The sequence below is a fragment of the Enhydra lutris genome, unplaced genomic scaffold, assembly GCF_002288905.1.
Source record: "Enhydra lutris kenyoni isolate GAN:26980312 unplaced genomic scaffold, ASM228890v2 scaffoldscaffold17, whole genome shotgun sequence".
In the NCBI taxonomy this organism is placed as follows: Eukaryota; Metazoa; Chordata; class Mammalia; order Carnivora; family Mustelidae; genus Enhydra; species Enhydra lutris.
In genome coordinates, this window is record NW_019154101.1 from 8,393,152 (window position 1) to 8,411,239 (window position 18,088).

The 18,088-nt window shown below is 41.1% G+C and overlaps 1 protein-coding gene across 4 annotated transcripts in view; it reads left to right on the forward strand.

Moving 5' to 3' along the window:
- LOC111147614 (molybdenum cofactor synthesis 1) overlaps positions 1-18,088 on the forward strand; it is a 37,196-nt gene that overhangs the window by 12,708 nt on the left and 6,400 nt on the right. For all 4 annotated transcript variants that reach the window (XM_022503772.1, XM_022503774.1, XM_022503773.1 and 1 more), the window contains 4 exons: positions 14,515-14,679; positions 16,852-16,913; positions 17,250-17,361; positions 17,749-17,861. In XM_022503772.1, coding sequence (XP_022359480.1) covers positions 14,515-14,679; positions 16,852-16,913; positions 17,250-17,361; positions 17,749-17,861 — 452 coding nt within the window. The remainder of the gene's footprint in view (positions 1-14,514; positions 14,680-16,851; positions 16,914-17,249; positions 17,362-17,748; positions 17,862-18,088) is intronic.

Below are 18,088 nucleotides of genomic sequence, written 5' to 3' on the forward strand. Positions count from 1 at the left end.
TGTTTTTTTTTTTTTTTTTATATTGGTGTGGTAAAAGTTCTTATGTTACAAATGTCTCTTCCCAGTTGGACAAAATAAGCAACACTTTGTATTTTTCGACAAAATAAGCAACACTTTGTATAAGAATTCTTTTCATCAAAAGTGGTTGTTCAGTGGATCCCCTTTGTCCTTTATAGTTAATGCTTTTTATGTCTTTTTAAGGAAACACCTCACCCAAGGTCAGAACAGCTCCCTCTGTTTCCACTAAAACAGTTAAAATTTTGCCTTTTGAGCCAGGTGGTGGGTATTAAGGAGGGCACATATTGCATGGAGCACTGAGTGTGGTGCTTAAACAATGAATCTTGGAACACTGAAAAAAAAAATTTAAATCAAATAAATAAATAAATAAAATTTTGCTTTTTGCTTGTCGAAGTCCTCAGTTCACCTGTGGCCAGTTTTTGGTAATCCGATTTCATTTTTTTTCCCCATGTGATAGTCTCATTTTCTCTGCATTCTGCACCTTCTTACTGAAGCCTCTGGCTCCTCGGTAAATCTGCCATATGTGCATTTGTGTGTTGGGTGCTGTTCTGTTGGTTGGCTCGTCTGTCTCCATGCCAGTATCACACAGCCTTGATCAGTGTAGCTTCACAGTAAGGCCACTATCTGCTCAAGCAAATTCTTTTTATTCTTTAGCAGTGTTTTAGCTATGATTTGTCCATGGACATTTTAGAATCAGCTTAGCACGTTCCATGGAAAATTCTGTTTGGATTCTTTTTTTCTTTTTTTTTTTTTTATTGTGTTAAAATACACATAGCATAAATACACATAGCATAAAATGTACCAACTTAACATTTTTCTTTTTCCTTTGGAGAGGAAAAGCACACCCACGTGTGTTGACATCCACACGTGAGTAGGCAGGGTGGGGCCAAGGGAGATGGAGAGAGAATCTTAAGCAGGCTCCACATCCAGAGCGGGAGGCCTGATGTGGGGTTCGATCCCACGACCCTGAGATCCTGACCTGAGCTGAAATCAAGAGTCGAATGCTTAACCAACTGAGCCCCTCAGGCGCCCCTATTTTAACCATTTTTAAGCAAACAGTTCAGTGGTACCAAGTACATCATACTGTTGTGCACCATTCCACCATCAATACCCGTAACTTTTCATCTTGTAAATCTGAAACTCTGTAACTATTAAAAAATAATTTCCCATTCTCCACTCTCCCCAGCCCCTGGCAAACACCATTATGTTTTGTCTTTATGAGTTGAGCTACCCTAAGAATTTCATGTTAAGTGGAATCATGCAGGATTTGTCTTTTTGTCTCTGACTCATTTCATTTAGAATAGTGTCCTCAAGGTTCATTCATGTTATAGCACATTGCAGCATTTCTTTTTAAAGCTGAATAATATTTATGCATATACCATTTTTTTTTACATTGAACGTAGTTTTATGCATTAAAATCAACTAACTGACAAATGAAGTTCAAGTGACATTCTATGTTTTCAGTTTTTAAACATTTTTAACAATCACTAGGTTTAACAAATCTAGAACCCCGAATTGTCTACAAACACTGTAGGTCCAATTAGCTTATTTTCAGAAGCATCTTTTCAATAAAGACAATCTGCTAAGTATACCATGTTTTGATAATCCAATCGTTGGTCAACTTGGGTTGCTTCCACCATAATGCTGCTATGAACAGGGGTGTAGAAATGTCTTCGAAATTCTGCTTTCAGAAAGATTGTGGAAGTGGAATTGCTGGGTCAGATGGTCATTCTATTTTTAATTTTTGGGGGAATACCCATACTATTTTCCACAGCAGCTGTACCATTTTACATTCCCACCAACGGTGCACAAGGTTCTACTTTCCCACATCCTCACTAACACTTGTTTTTTTCTGTTTTTCTGTTTTTGCTTTGTTTTATTTTGTTTTTTGATAGTAGGGTGTGGAGTGGTATTTCACTGTAATTTCAATTTGCATTTCTCTGATAACTAGTAGTGTTGAGCATCTTTTTATATGCTTATTGGCCATTCTTATATCATCTTTGGAGAAATGTCTATTCAAATCCTTTACCCATTTTTGAATTGGGTTGTTTGGTTGTTGCTGAATTTTAGAAATTCTCTTATATTCTGAATATTAACCCTTTATCAGATACATGATTTAGAAATATTTTCTCCTATTCTGTGGCTGCTCTGTAGATAGTGTCTTTTGATGTACAAATTTTTAAATATTCCTTAAGTCCAATTTGTCTATTTTGTTGTTGCCTTTGCCTTTGGTGTCACATCCAAGAAACCAGTGCCAAATCTAGTGTCACAGCTTTTATACTAAGATTTCTTTTAAGAGTTTTATTGTTTGAGGACTCATATTTCAGTCTTTGAGCTATTTCAAGTTAATTTGGAATAAGATGTTTGGTAAGGGTCCAACTTCATTCTTTGGCACATAAGTATCCAATTTTCCTAGCACCATTTGTTGAAAACACTGTTCTTCCCATTCCCTTTTTTTTTTTTTTTAAAGATTTTATTTATTTTTTATTTGACAGACAGAGATCACAAGTAGGCAGAGAGGCAGGCAGAGAGAGAGGAAGGGAAGCAGGCTCCCTGCTGAGCGGAGAGCCCTATGCAGGGCTTGATCCTAGGACCCCAGGATCATGACCTGAGCTGAAGGCAGAGGCTTTAAGCCACTGAGCCACCCAGGCACCCCTTCCCATTCCTTTTGAATGGTCTAGGTACCCTTAAAATCATTTGACCATACATTCAGGGATTTATTTCTGGACTGTATTTCATCAGTGTGTATACCTATACCAGTTCGACCTTGTTTCGATTACTGTAGCTTCATGATAGGTTTTGAAACCAGGGAAGTGTGAGTCTTCCATTTGTTCTTCCTTTTCAAGATTGTTTTGGCTATTTGGACTTTCTTGAGATTCCATATGAATTTTAGGGTGGTTTTTTTCTATTTCCATAAAAAATGCCATTGGCTTTTGATAGATATCACAATGAGTCCTTAGGTTTTTTAAGGGAGTATTGTCAAGTTAACGATATTAAGTCTTCCAATCCATCATGCCTGTCCATTTAACTTTCATTTCTCTTGGCAATGTTTTGTAGTTGTCATTGTAGGAACCTTTCACCTCCTTGGTTAAGTTAATTCCTAAGTCTTTTATTCTTTTGGTTATTGTAAGTGGAATTATTTTTGTAGTTTTAAGAGGGTTTATTGCTTATGTATCTGTTGGGATTTTAATTCCATTAAACCCATATATCAAATTGTTGAGAATTGGCATCTTTTTTGGTCATACCCCCACCTTCTCACAGCCATCTACTTCCTTTGCCCTTCTCTTTGCTCTAGGTGGCTGACACTTGGGGTCACCCACGGTGACTTTCCTATTGGCTTTCTGATGCATTTAAGTTTCTGCCCTGGTTTTTGACAGTAGCTGAATTCTCTCCAGAACTAAAACTCCTACAGGGCATCCTTGCCTCCATGGTGACTTAGTTGGATTCCTAAATTAATTTTTCCTCCATGTGCCTTTGGCCCTAGGTATGGTAATGGATCCCCAATGTTGCTAGTCTGAGTGCTATGCTATTCATTGTTGGAGCTTTTAGTTCTGTCCATACCGGGACAAGTAGTTCTTTCATTAATTTCTTCATTTTAACCATCGGGATTAATCCTGTTTTATGCTAGGATCCTGATGGATAGTGTCTTTTTTTTAATTACATTTTCTAATTGTTTTTGATATATTATAGCATTGATAGGAAACTTAGGAAAATATGTTTAGATTCTTCAGAGTTTTCTATACTAACAACTATATCATGTGCAACTAAGGGAATTTTTTCCCCTTATCTGTCGCTTTTAATTTCCTTTTCTTGTCCTGTTGCAATATCTAAAATCTCAAGTGTAATTTTCGATAGTAATAGTAATAAAAGAATGCTCCTAACATTTCCCCGTTTAGAATATTTCTTATTTTTTTCACCAGCAACTTTAATCAAATAATGAAGTTCCCTTCCTAGTTTAAGTTTTTTTAAGATTATACTTTTTTATGTATGTTAGGATGAGCTATGATTTTTTTTCCCCTATTACTCTGAATGACATTATGGCTTATCTTATATTACTCCTTTAGTACACCCAACCTAGTCATGGTAAACTGTGCTTTTATCTACTATTAAGTTCGGTTTATTGATACTTTAAATTTTTGCATCTGTATCCATGAGTGAAATGGGCATGTAATTTGCCTTCCTCATGCCAGCTTTAACTGATTGTGAAATTAGGTTTCAAAGAATGAGTTGAGTAGTAGTATTAGTCCATTCAGGCTGCTTTGACAAAATATAGATTAGGTCGCTTATAAACAGCAAACATTTATTTCTCATAGTTCTGGAGGCTGGAAATCCAAGATCAGGGTGCCAGTATGGTCAGGTGAGAGCTCTCATCTGGGTCAGAGTTACCATTGTATTGGTCACATGGCAGAAGGAGGTCTGTGGTATCTCTTATTAGAGCACTAATCCTTCCACCTTCAAGACCTAATCACCTCCCAAAGGCCCCACCTTCTAACACCCGTCACACTGAGCATTAGGATTCAACATGTGAATTTGGGGGAGAGGGTGGTGAGCAGGAGCCAAACATCATAGCACAGAGTATTCCCCCCAGTTCTTTCATACGCAAGAGTTTGTGTTAGTCTGAGAATCACTTCTTTGAAAATTTGATCTCACCTGTAAAATTGTGCCTGGTATATTCTTTGCAGGGAGATTTTTAACTGATGCTTTAATTCCTTTAATAGTTATTGCATTAGGCAAATTCTTGACTTCTTTTAGAGTCAGTTTTGGTAGTTCTGTGTTTTTTGTTTTTTGGTTTTTTTTTAGACATTTGTCATTTCTGATTTCTAATTTATTGGTATGAAATTACTCATAGTATTTTCTTATTTTTTAATCTGTTTTACTCACAGTTTGGGATTTGTTAATATTACTATGTTTTATTTGTACCTTATCTCTTTCCTCTTTCTTTAGTTTGTTTCTTAATAAATCTCACCAGAGGTTTGTGTATTGTGCTAGTCTTCAACAAACCAACTTCTGGATTTGTTGAATCTTATTGTATATTTGTATACTGTTTTATTACTTCTGCCTTCTATCCTGGTGTAGCCTATTGCTTTATAACATTTAGTTATAAGTATTTAATTTTAATTCTGATTTGTTCTTTGATCTATGACGTTTATGTACTGTTTTTAATTTCTAAATATATAAGGATTTTTCATTTATATTTTATTAAGTTATTTAATTGTGTAGTAGTCAGATATCTATATGATAATTATTCTTTAAAATTTATCGAGACTTTCTTTATGACCTAGTATATTGGCAGATTTTATAAATGTTCTGTGTGTGCTTGCAGAGAATGGTTATTTAATTCTTGGATGGAGACATCTCTATTTGTTCTTGGGAGCCAGCTTGTTAATTTTATTGCTCAAATCTTTGGTTATCTCCATTTGCTGGCTTTCTACCTGTTTGGCCTGCCAATAATAAATAAGTGGATAGATTTGTTAATTTCTCCCAGAGGTCCCATTTCTTTTTATTTTATATATAATAGAGATGATTTTATTAGGTTCCTATGTGATTAGAATTGTTATGTCTTCTTCATGAATTCGATCTTTTATCACTATGCAGTAGCTCTCTCTATAATGGTATTTTGGATCTTTAAGCTCTGTGTATTTTATTTTACTAAAGTTGTGTCAGCTTGCTTTTGGCTTTAGTAAGACCCTTGTATCTGGTTTCACTTTTTATGTTCTTATGCTTTAGATCTGTTTGTAGTAACAGCCCATAGCTATTACTTGCATTTCTTTTACCAAATTTGACAATCTCTGACTTAACTAGTGAGTTGATTCTAGGTAACTTTATTGTAACTATTGAAATATTTGGACTTGTTTCTATAATCTTTTATCTGTCATACTTTTTCTATGTTTCTTTTTCTTCTCTTTTGGCTTTTAACTAAATGATCCCTCCTTCTTCTTCCTAACAAGGCAAGAACTTTAGCACACTCTCAGGCCCTTATTTTTGTTACCCCTCACCCCACCCTTACTGTTGATATTTTCTAGAATTCTATCTCTATGTTATTAGGACTAGGTTGCCCATCTGTGTGTCTCTCTCTTTCTTTTTAATTTAAAATATTTTTTTGAAGATTTTATTTTTTTATTTTTGAGAGAGAGCAAGCACAAGTTGGGGGAAGGGGCAGAGGGAGAGTAGACTCCCTGCTGAACCCCATTGTGGGATTTGACCAGGACCCTGGGATCGTGACCTGAGCTGAAGGCAGATACTTAATTGACTGAACCACCCAGGCACTCCCTCTTTAACAACGTTTTTTTAGCAATTTTATTTATTTGAGAGAGAGAGCACACACAAAGTGGGAAGAATAGAGGGAGAGGGACAAGCTGACTCCATGCTGAGCATGGAGCCTGATGTGGGGCTCGATCCTATGAACCTGAGTTCATGACCTGAGCCAAAATCAAGAGTTAGATCCTGAAAGGACTGAGCCACCCAGGTGCCCCCCTCAGTGCTTGCTGATACTCCCAGTGCATGGGGAAGTTATGTAATACTGTTTAGTAAAATCCTCCCACTGCTTCCTGTGTTGTGGTTTGCCTGTTTCTCTTTTTCCCCTAATGCACAGTTCCTAGGAGATGGGAGGGTGTGGCTTGTGCCAGCCATAGCTGGAACCCCAGTGTCCTGCCCCCCCCCAATATTCCTGGCTTCCCAGTTCCCTCACAAGGTCTCACACTGGTCTATCCCAGCAGTTACTACTCTGCTGTCTCAGGCCTGGCCACCCTAATGAAGAGCAGATTTCCCCTGTGGGGGGTCTGAGCAGGATCCCTTTCCTTCGGCTTTTCTTAAAAAAAAAAAAAAAAAAAGTGTTTTTGTTTGTTTGTTTTTTAAGGAATTACTAAGATATTTGCTCACCCTGTATTCCTATAATTCCTGCAGCATCTACTGAATTGGTTTCTCATCTTATTTGTGTATCTAATGGTGAATCTAATTTTGGTGGTAAATCTAATTAAATCTGGCAGGTAGTTTTTATAATGTTTTAGAGTAGTAGTTTTAGAATGTTATTTGAATACATATAAAATTTTATGTTCAAGTTTCATTCCTTTGTTCTGTTAAGAATGTCACTACATTGTCTCCTGATGGCCAGTATTGCTGTTGAGAAAAGTCTGATGTTGGTTTGATTCTTGCTCCTGGTAGATGCTATGTTCTTTCTCTCTGGAAGTTATTAGACTGTTTCCTTTGTATCTGATTTTCTTAAATTTTGCGATAATATCCCTAGCATAGGCTTTTCCTTATTTGTCCTGTTGACATTCAACGAAATTGTTCCTTCAGTACTAAGCCATTTCTTTTAAATTTGGGGAAATTCTCACCATTATTTCTTCAGATAGTTCCTCCTTGCCAGCTTAATTTTTTTTCCTTGGGACCTCTGTTATTTGGAAGTTGCCCCTTCTACTTAGAGCCGCCACCATTTTTAAATTATATTTTGATTTCTTATTCTCTTCCTCTGTTTCATTTTTTCAAAGATTTTATTTTTTTATTTTATTTGAGAGACAGCAAGCAGGCAGGGCTGGAGGCAGAGGGAGAAGGAGAGAATATCAAGCAAACTCTGCCTTGAGTGCAGGGCCCCGCTCAGGGCTCAATCTCACCACCCTGAGATCATGACCTGAGTGGAAACCAAGAGTCAGGCGCTTAACCCACTGAGCTACCTAGGCACCCCTCTCTTCCTCCTTTTCCTGGGAGAGCCCTAACTTATCTTATCTTATCTTCTAAATTAACATATTATTGTATATCTAATTTCTTGTGTTCTTTATTTCATGATTATGCCCTTACCTACTATGTCTTTACCCTTATTTTTTATGATGAAAAATGTTTCATCTTATTAATATCCTTTGTCATTTCTTTTACTGTATTGATCATGTTTCTGTTACTTCAGTCTGTTTTAATCATTTTCCTTCTATTGGTATATATTTTATAGGGTTTCTGGGGGATGGGGTGCAGGGATCCCAGTTGTCCTTCCCAAGAGTCTCCTTAGTTTAGCTAGATAAATTTGTTCCCCTGAGGATATTCACTATTCTGTATGGTAGTACTTGATGGAAAAAGATTTAAGGCCAGATCTTAGTCTCTGATGGGCCCATGGGGCTAAAGAACTGAGAATATGACAGTTACCCACTCATGTTTGTCATCTCCCCACCAAAAAACTGGCCTTGCCATGTGTGACTGCATGAGTCATATACTACATGACCCCAGGAGTGACTATTCATTTAGATGATGGTAACGGCACCTCCCACCATTATCTAATATGGCAACTCTGCAGGTCTTCAACTTCAAACCCCCAGCGAGAAACAGATTTGGCAAGAGGCAGTTACCCTTGATTTTAATCCACCAGTTGTGGGGCTTTGGAGGAGGTAGATGGAGGAATGAATGCCTAAGACTATTGTCTTCACTCCCATTCCGGAAGGGCTCTGGCAGATTCCTTGAATTTACCTCCAGTGGATTCCCCAGCTAGTGCGCTGCAGTGGTTGACACCAGATTTCTTCAGTGAAGGGACATGTAATGATTGTTCTGAGGCCTCAGTGGCTGAGGGCAAGAATGGAGCTTGAACTGCTTTATTTTCCTTGAACTGCTAACTTTCTCTGCCAGTTGCCTTCAACCCCAGGCTACAAACACCCTCCCCCACACCCATTCAAAAGCACTCTCCTTCCGGTGTTCCCGGAGATTTTCATTTTGTAAAAGTTCCCAGACTCTGTGTTTCTTCAGAGTTGATTTGCTAAAGGGAGCCAACTACTGCTAAGTTTCTATATTTTACTTTCCCACAGTCGGGCTCTTCTCTTCCTTTTTTTTAATATTAAAAACTGCTAGTTACTCACCAGCAGAAATGGGTTTATTCAAGGATGAAAGAGAATTGCGATCTGGGCCGGACAAGCTGTGGCAAAGAGTCTGGAGAACAAAAGGAGGTAGGCTTTTTGTGAAGAAAGGGGGTAAATCAGAAAGGCTGCTATAAATGAAAAATCCATTGAAATCAACAGGGAGTTGCAACTATGGTGGCTTCTCATTGGCTGAGCTGTTGTGAAGGAGAAAAGGAAAGTGTTTCTTCTGACAGAGTCAAGTAGTATCCTTTGCAAGGTCCAGTCCCTCTTTTCCTGTTTGCTTTGCAGGTGATAGAGCTTGGTAGAGTTTGAGAGCGCTCGCCCTGCGGAAACCTCCCAACTTCATTTTTGTGGGGTTTCCCATGATTAATTTTCACACTTTTTAAAACAACAACTTTTATTTTTAAACTTTTATTTTCTTATTACAAGAGTAGTGCATGTTTATTTCAGATAAGCAAAAAGAATATCACTACTGCCCCCATTACAACTGTCAACATTTTGGTTTGGTGACCTGCCTGTCATTTTGCTTTGCATCTGGTTCCTAACTACTGTTTTCAACCTGGACTTTAATATAACATGTATGTTTCCCAACATCCCTAACACCATTTTAGGAGTCATTTTTTGGTTACATAATATTTCATCATCCAGACAAAGCATAACTTAGCCAGTTTTCTGTCTTCAGATACAGAGCTTATCTCCAGAAAAGTTACATAATTATACTCTTAAATCATGATCGTGTGCATTTCCACACACCCCTACCTAAACTGGGTGTTAACTTTGTGAGCTGCTGTTGTCTTTTTCTCAGTCCAGCTTGTCTTGGGCACTTTACTTCTGGTTTCTGCACTCATGCACAGCTAAGCTGATTGTTCACCAAGATTCGTGCATTCAGGTAGTTTGAAACAAATTTTAACTCTGGATAAGTGAATATAAAAATCACCTATAACCCTCCTGATCAAAGATAACTACTGTGGACATTTTTACACAGTATCTTTTTCTATATTTAAATATAAGCCTTGGGGCACCTGGGTGGCTCAGTGGGTTAAGCCTCTGCCTTCCGCTCAGGTCATGATCTCAGGGTCCTAGGATCGAGCCCTGCATCGGGCTCTCTGCTCAGCAGTGAGCCTGCTTTCCCCTCTCTCTCTGTCTGCCTCTCTGCCTACTTGTGATCTCTGTCAAATAAATAAATAAAATCTAAAAAAAAAAAAAGACTTAAAAAATATATATATAAGCCTTGGGTTTTTTTCTTTTTCGGTTTTGAGTTTTGGGGTTTTTTGGGTTTTTTTTGTTTGTTTTGTTTTGTTTGTTGGGTCCCATTTCATTGTTTTGTATATAATTATGGGAGAATCCCTTTGCTCAATTCCAGGTCACTCATTTGCTCTTCATAGCTGTCCATTCTGTTTTTCCATCTAGCTTTTTCTTTTTCTTTTTTTTTCTTTTTAAAGATTTATTTGAGAGAGAGTGAATGCACAAGCAGGAGAGGGAGAGAGAGAATCTCAAGCAGATGGCCTGCTGAGCATGGAGCTCAACTTGGGGCTCCATCCAGGACCCTGAGATCATGACCTGAGCCAAAATCAAGAGTCAGATGCTCAATTGACTGAGCCACCCAGGCGCCCTGGTTTGGTTTGGTTTTGTTTTTTTTCTTTCTATAACTATACTTTTATTTTCCAGAGTTCTAATTAGTTCTTGTTTTCAGGATGTAATATTTATCCTCCTGAGGATATTAACTCTGATTTTTTTGACCTGTAATTCACATATAACATTGTTAACTTCAGGTGCACAGCACAATGATTCAATATTTGTATATATTGCGAAATGAACATGATAAATCTGGGTAACATCTATTAGTAATTATAATTATTTTATAATTATAATTATTTTCCTTGTTATTTATGATTCCTTGTTATTTCCTTGTTATTTAAGATCTACTGTCTTAGCAGCTTTCCGATGTTGAATATAGTATTATTAACTATAGTCACTGTGCTGTACATTACATCCCCATGACTTGTTTTATAACTGATGCGTGTACCTTTTGACCCCCTTCACCCATTATGCTCACCTCCTATCCCTCACCTCTGGCAACCTGTTCTCTTTATCTGTGAATTCAGGTTTTTTTTGGTTTTAGATTCCACATACAAGTGAGCTTACATGGTATTTGCTTTCCTCTGTTTGACTTATTCCATTTAGCATTTGCCTTCAAGGTCCATCCATGTTGTTACAGATGGCAACACTTCCTTTTTTATGGTGAAATAACATCCCATTGTATATTTGTGCGTGCGCACGCGCGCGCGTGTGTGTGTGTGTATACCACATTATTTTTTATCCATGCGTCATCAGTGGACATTTAGGTTGTTTCCATGTCTTGGTTTTTGTAAATAATGCAGTGAACAGTGGGAGTGCATATATCTTTTTGAGTGAGTGGTTTTGTTGTGGGATTTTTTTTTCCAGATAAATATACCCAGAAATGGAATTGCTGGATCATATGATAGTTCTAATTTTAAGTTTTTGAGGAAACTGTACTGTTTTCCATAGTAACTGTATCAATTTACATTTCCACCAACATTGTACAAGCATTCTCTTTTCACCGCATCCTTCCCAACACATTATTTCTTGTCTTTTTGATCATAGCCATTTTAAGAGGTGTGAGGTGATATCTCACTGTGGTTTTGATATGCATTTCCTGGATGATGAGTAATGTTGAACATCTTTTCATATATCTGTTGGACCATCTTAAATATATTGGAAAAGTGTCTGTTCAGATCCTCTGCCCATTTTAAATTGGACAGTTGGGTTTTTACTATCAAGTTGTGTGAGTTCTTTGTGTATTTTGGGTATTAACCCTTTATCAGGTATATGATTTACAAATATCTAATCTCATTCAGTAGGTTGCCTTTTTATTTTGTTGATGGTTTCCTTTGTAAACAGAAGCATTTTAGTTTGATGTTTTCCCACTTGTTTATTTTTGCCTTTATTGCCTTTGCTTTTGGTGTCAACTCCAAAAAATCATCATCAACACTGATGTCAAGGAGCTTATCACCCCTGCATTCCTCTAGGAGTTTTATGGTTTAGATCAAGTTTTTAATCCGTGTTAATTTTTGCACATGGTATAAGGTAGTGGTACACAATGTGTTGAAAAGACTCTCCTTTCCCCATTCATATTCTTGGCTCCTTTGTCATAACTTACTTGGCTACGTATGCATGGGTTTACTTACGGGCTCTGTGTTCAGTTCCATCAATCTATGTGTCTGTTATTATCCAATACCATACTGTTTTGATTACTATCGTTTTGTAATTTAGTTTGAAATCAGGGGATGTGATGCCTCAAACTTTGTTCTTTTTTTCTCAGGATGACTTTGTCTATGTAGAGCCTTTTGTGGTTCTATACATATTTTGGGATTGTTCTATTCCTGTGAAAAAAAATGCCAAAATTTTGATGGAAGTTGCTTTGAGTCTAGATTGCTTTGGGTAGAATGAACATTTTAATAATATTATTTCTTCCAGTTCATGAGCACAAAATATCTTTCCATTTATTTGTGTCTTCTTCAACTTCTTTCATTAATGTCTTAGAGTTTTCAGTGTAGTGGTCTTTCACCTCCTTGGTTAAATTAATTTCTAGGTATTTTGTTCTTTTGGACACAATTATAAATGGGATTGTTTTCTTTATTTCACTTTCTGATAATTTGTCATTACTATTTAGAAATGTAACAAATTCTTGTATATTGACTTTTATTTCCTGTAACTATACTAAATTCATTTATTAGTTCTAATGGGTTTTTGGTGGCTTCTTTAGGGCTTTCTCTCTATAATATGTCATCTGCAAATAGTGACAGCTTTACTTTTTCTCTTCCAGTTTGATGCCTTGTATCTCTTTTTTCCCCCTAAGGTCTAGCTAATAAGACCTCCAGTACTATGTTGAGTAAAAGTGGCAGGAACAAATATCCTTGTCTTGCTCCTGATCTAGCTTTTCACCATTGACTAAGATGTTAGTTGTAGGCTTGTCATATAGGGCTTCTATTATGTTGAGGAATGTTCCTTCTATACCCACTTTTTTTTCTTTTTAAGAGTTTTTGTCATGGGGCGCCTTTGGCTCAGGTCATGATCTCAGGGTCCTGGGATCAAGTCCCACATCTGGCTCTGCTCAGCAGGGAGCCTGCTTCCCCTCTCTCTCTGCCTACTTGTGATCTCTCTCTCTCTCTCTCCCCCTGTCAAATAAATAAGTAAAAATCTTAAATTAAAAAAAAAAAAGTTTTTGTCATGAAAGTGTGACAGATTTTGTCAGATGTTTTTTCTGCATCTAATGTGATAGTCATCTGATTTTTATCCTTTTTTTTAATGTAGTATATATAACAGTGATTTTGTGAATGTTTGAACCCTTCTCAAATCCCTGGGGTAAATTCCATTTGATCTGATGTATAATCCTTTTAATATGTTGTTGGATATGGTTTGCTAATACTTTGTTGAGGATTTTGCATCTATGTTCATCTAACTCTGATTTTTTTTTTTTTTTAATTCAAGTAGCCAACTGATAGTACATCATGCATTTCAGGTATAGTGTTCAGTAAATTGGGGTGATGGGCACTATGATTTTTAAAAGAATCTTCTTCTGTTATCTCTGTCACTTTTCCTTCCTCTTTCATTCTTCTGTTTGTGGAATTTATCTTTCTTTTGCAACATTCTTCTTAAATGTGTGCTGACTCTTGGCTCTGTACTCATCTCAGTGCCCAGGGCTTTTGTTGGCCTGGCTGCCAGTGTTGTTTGTATTCATGCTGGTTTCCCCTACCTCCCTCAACTAGCTTAAGTACTCTAGCCTTGGGGTAAAAGCTGCAGCCTTCCCCCTGCAGGCAGGGATGGAGGGAGACCAACTTACCCAGCTCAGGCAAATACAGTTCCCCAGACTGGTAATCTCCTTGACAGGCGCAGGGTCCTTCCTACACCCTGTGTAGGTGACTGCTAAATTTGGGGTATGCTAGTTCCCTCCTACTTTGTACAGAACCTTCTGTATGTGCTTTGGGCTATGGTTTCCTCAATCCACGTGAGCCCACCTGCATTCTATCTTTCAGGATTCCTCCACTTATCTGGGCCATTGAAGGCATGCTTTCTTGCCTTCTGAGGCGGTTGTGGACTCTTTTTTCATCCTTCTGTTATGTCTAGGGACATGGGGTGGAATGGAGGAGGCCATTTAGCAAATAACCCAAACACTTCTTTGCTTCTCCTGTGCAGAGTATGAGCACCTGTGAGTTGGTTAACTCGGAGCATAGTCTTAGAGTCAAGTACACAGGGATTTGAATCTCAGCCATTCTTACTAGCTATGCGACTTTAAGCAATTTTCTTAATCTCTCCAGGTCTCTCTTGCCTTATCTAGTGAATGAGGATGATCCTTGTTGTGAGGCTTCAGTGCACTAAGGCACACAAAGCCTCAGCAGGGCCTCTACCAGAGTGAGCACTCAGTGTTTAATCTTTTGGTTATTTTTATCAGTTTTTATTTTTCTGTTTTTCTGGGGTTTTTTGTTTTGTTTTGATTTTTATTAAGCTAAGCCCAGTTAATAGAAGAGTCCAGACAATCCCTTTTCCACCCATCTCATTTGGACTTGGAGTTTCTTCTTCCAGCCCTTCTCCCGGCCTCTCCAGGAGTAACCAGACTGACTCCCCACTCCTGCTCTGTCTACAGCGCGGCTCCACCAGCTGGAAGGGCTGAGGACCATCAGCATCACCACCAATGGCATCAACCTAGCCCGGCTGCTCCCTCAGCTGCAGAAAGCCGGTCTCAGTGCCATCAACATCAGCCTGGATACTCTGGTGCCAGCCAAATTTGAGTTCATCGTTCGCAGGAAGGGTGAGCGGATGTGGCTTGCGTTTGAGGGCAGCCCTCCGGGGGCCCACCTGGCGGAGGAGCCATGGCAGGGGGCCTGGTTGCTCCCTTTTTGGTGTCTGAGCTACAGATGAACCAGGGCACTTATTCCTCACCCCTCTGCTTTACCAGCTGTCTTGTGGGATTCGATGCTAAGACCTGTGGTGGTGACCAGTCTCCTCCTGCTCTGCCCGCAATGTGCCGGGACTGAGAGTGTTGCTAGAGTGCAGGCCTTTCCATTTTAAAACCAAGGTGGTCACTGGCAGGTGGGACAAGTTGGTACCCCATAATGAGCTCTGAGGAAATGTGGGGCAGCCCAGGGTGACAGCAGCTGCCTGGAGGTGCCAGGGTCAAGGCCAGCACTGCCGCGGCCTCCCCTTACCAAGCTTCATCAGGGAGGGTACAGGTGTTGGCGGGGGGAGGTAGAGCAGCCCTAAGCCCCAGGTCTCATTAGATCAACACCTGATATCTCCTGGGCCATGGACTTTAGTTTGGGACAGGAAGTATCCAGGGTTGGATGCCCTTTGATTTGGCAAGGGTGGTCCCTAACTGAGACTTCTGTGCAGGGTCAGAGACTCAACAATCCTTCCTCTTCTCTGGAAACAGCTTCTAGCTCCCAGCCCCAGTTTCTTTTTCCCCTGCTCCATGCAGTGACTCCCTGTTTATACCAACTATGCACTGAGGAAGGGCTCATGGAGTCCTTGCCTTCTGGAAGGAGCTGCTCCCGGTGCTGGGGTAGGGACAGAGACACACAGGACATTGCTCTGCCTTACACGCCAAAATATGTGATGCTACTAGATTACCTTTGTTTGCCTTGTGGTGTTGATTAAAGTGCTACAGAGGAGGAGAGAGAACTCAGCAGGGGAGACCTGGAGGGCTCCATGGAGGAGGCACTTACTCTGGGTCTTGAATAATGAGGAATAGGGAGAGGAGTTAGATGAAGGGAGCTTACTTTGAAGGAGAATGTCAGTTGGGAACCTGCAAGGGCTCTGAGGCAGGCAAGTGGAAATTGTATTTGTGGGTTTCACCCCCGCAACCCAACATCCATGTGTCCCCTGCCTCCTCATCTCATTTCCTAGAACGAGGATTGGAGACAGTAGATCCTGATGTCAGATCTGCCTTCCCATTTATACTCCCGTGTCCACCACCTCCTTTTGGAGGTAGAGTGCTTCACAAAGCAAGAAACTTCTAGATGATCATAACAGCATTTTCTATGAAAGCTGCACTTTTCCTCCCTTTTGCCTCCCTCGCCGGGCCATCTAAAAATGCTGCAGGGAAACTGTGGAGACCATCATCCGGCCACCCTCCCCCAGGGGGATGGCCCAGCTCTGAACCACACACCATCACCAGGCTGTGTGGGTGACGTAGGGGCTGGTGTGTAGGAGGCACTCAAATGTTTGGACGCACGAGTGAGTGGAGAGTGAGCCAGACAGTGAGAAGGAGCTTAGCTGGGATCGCAGGTACTGGGGGTCAACCACAGAGATGGGAGACCTACTTGCATACTAATCGCTCACCGGCACTGGTACAGCCCTTGCACCGTCAGTGATGGTGAGAGCGGGCAGAGCGCACGAATGGACAGATGTGTAAAGCACTGACAAGGGAGTCTAGAAACCTGCATTCTCGGGCATGCAGCGAGAGGCCTCCAGCAGGGCACTGCCTCTCCTTAGGGCCTCGGGTTCCCCATCTGGACAATGAGAGGGGTCACCTAGATCAGGGTTGGCACACTACAGTCCACTAGCCAAATCCAGCCCCCTGCCTCTTTTTGTTTTAATTTTATAGCCTGGGAGCCAAGAATGAATTTGGCAGATAATATTTATAATCCACTTAATGACAGGGAACATTAACTATGAACTCCCAGTTAAGCAAAATATCATCCTGGCAAAAAGAATTCCATTCCTCCATTATATGTGTAGAGCTATGTTATAAAAAATGGTACTCAATTATTAGACTCTGAAATTAGTCAATATAGTCTTTACAGAATATACCTAATAATATTCTCAATTTCACCTCTTGGCCTGTAAAGCCTGGAATATTTACTATCTGGCCCCTGGATGCGGTGGTCTCTGAGGCGCCTTACTGCTCTGGTGCTTCCCTCTGGTTGTAAGGGGGGCAGGGGAGAAGGAGAAAGTTTCCAGACCCTTCTCTTCTTCCTTGCAGGCTTCCACAAGGTCATGGAGGGCATCCACAAGGCCATCGAGCTAGGCTACAGCCCTGTGAAGGTGAGTGCATACTGTTGCTTTTGACTTCTGACCTCTGCCCCTCTACCCTGGCTAGGCCTTATACTGCCGCCATCTGGGTCCATGGCAGCCCCCTGCCCTGGCCAGTGCAGCCATCCCCCCACCACTCCCTTGCCCCCTGCTGGTATCCAGCGGGCCCCTACAAGGGAGGGGAGAAAACCAGTGACCCCCTTGGAATCCCCAACTTCAGAACTGGGGGAGAGAGACAAGGAATGGGCCCTCCAGTGGAGAGCCTAGGCAAGCACCAGACCCCCTAAGGTCATTCCTGAAGAAGATCGCAGGGGGAGCAGCCCTTGTTGTCCCCTTGTCTCTGGCCAGGTGAATTGTGTGGTGATGCGAGGCCTGAACGAGGACGAGCTCCTGGACTTCGTGGCCTTGACCGAGGGCCTCCCTCTGGACGTGCGCTTCATAGAGTACATGCCCTTCGATGGTCAGTGACCTGGGGTAGGGAGGGAAGAGGAGATGGGGCCTGGTGGCAGAGCTGGTCCAGCGCCATGCTGAGAGTGTAGTGCAGGGATGCTGAGGACTTTGGGAAGAGTTGAGTGGGGTGAAACAGTTCTGCTGACCGGGCCTGTGGATGTTGCTGACCCTGGGTCCTGCTATGTGCATAGTGGTGGGGGCGGGGGGTTGGGCAGGTGCCAGGGCTTGGGCTATGATAGGGCATCAGAGGCATCTCCAAGTTGAGCATTGGTATGGTTTGACCTACCACCCTCCCATCCGAGAGGCGGAACTGATTCCTGGGCCCTGTGGGAGGATGGACCTGAAGACCCCAGGCCCCTGCAACTCTGTGGCTCAGTGGCTTCCAACCCCAACACAGGTAACAGGTGGAACTTCAAGAAGATGGTGAGCTACAAGGAGATGCTGGACACCCTCCGGCAGCAGTGGCCAGAGCTGGAGAAGCTGCCTGAGGAAGAATCCAGCACAGCCAAGGTTGGGGGCAGGAGGCTGGGACCGAGTTGGGCGGAGGGGCGTGGGAGAGTGGACACTGAGGTCAGAATGCAGCGAGGCAGGGCAGTGCCATGTAGCGGGAGGCATGACTGTGCCTTCACAGCTGCCTTCCTCCTCATGGACAGAGCAGCTGGCTGGGCATGGGGCATGGGATGGCCATAAGTACCCTGTCCTAGGCCACACTTCAGTGAGCAGTGGGCAGGTGCTCT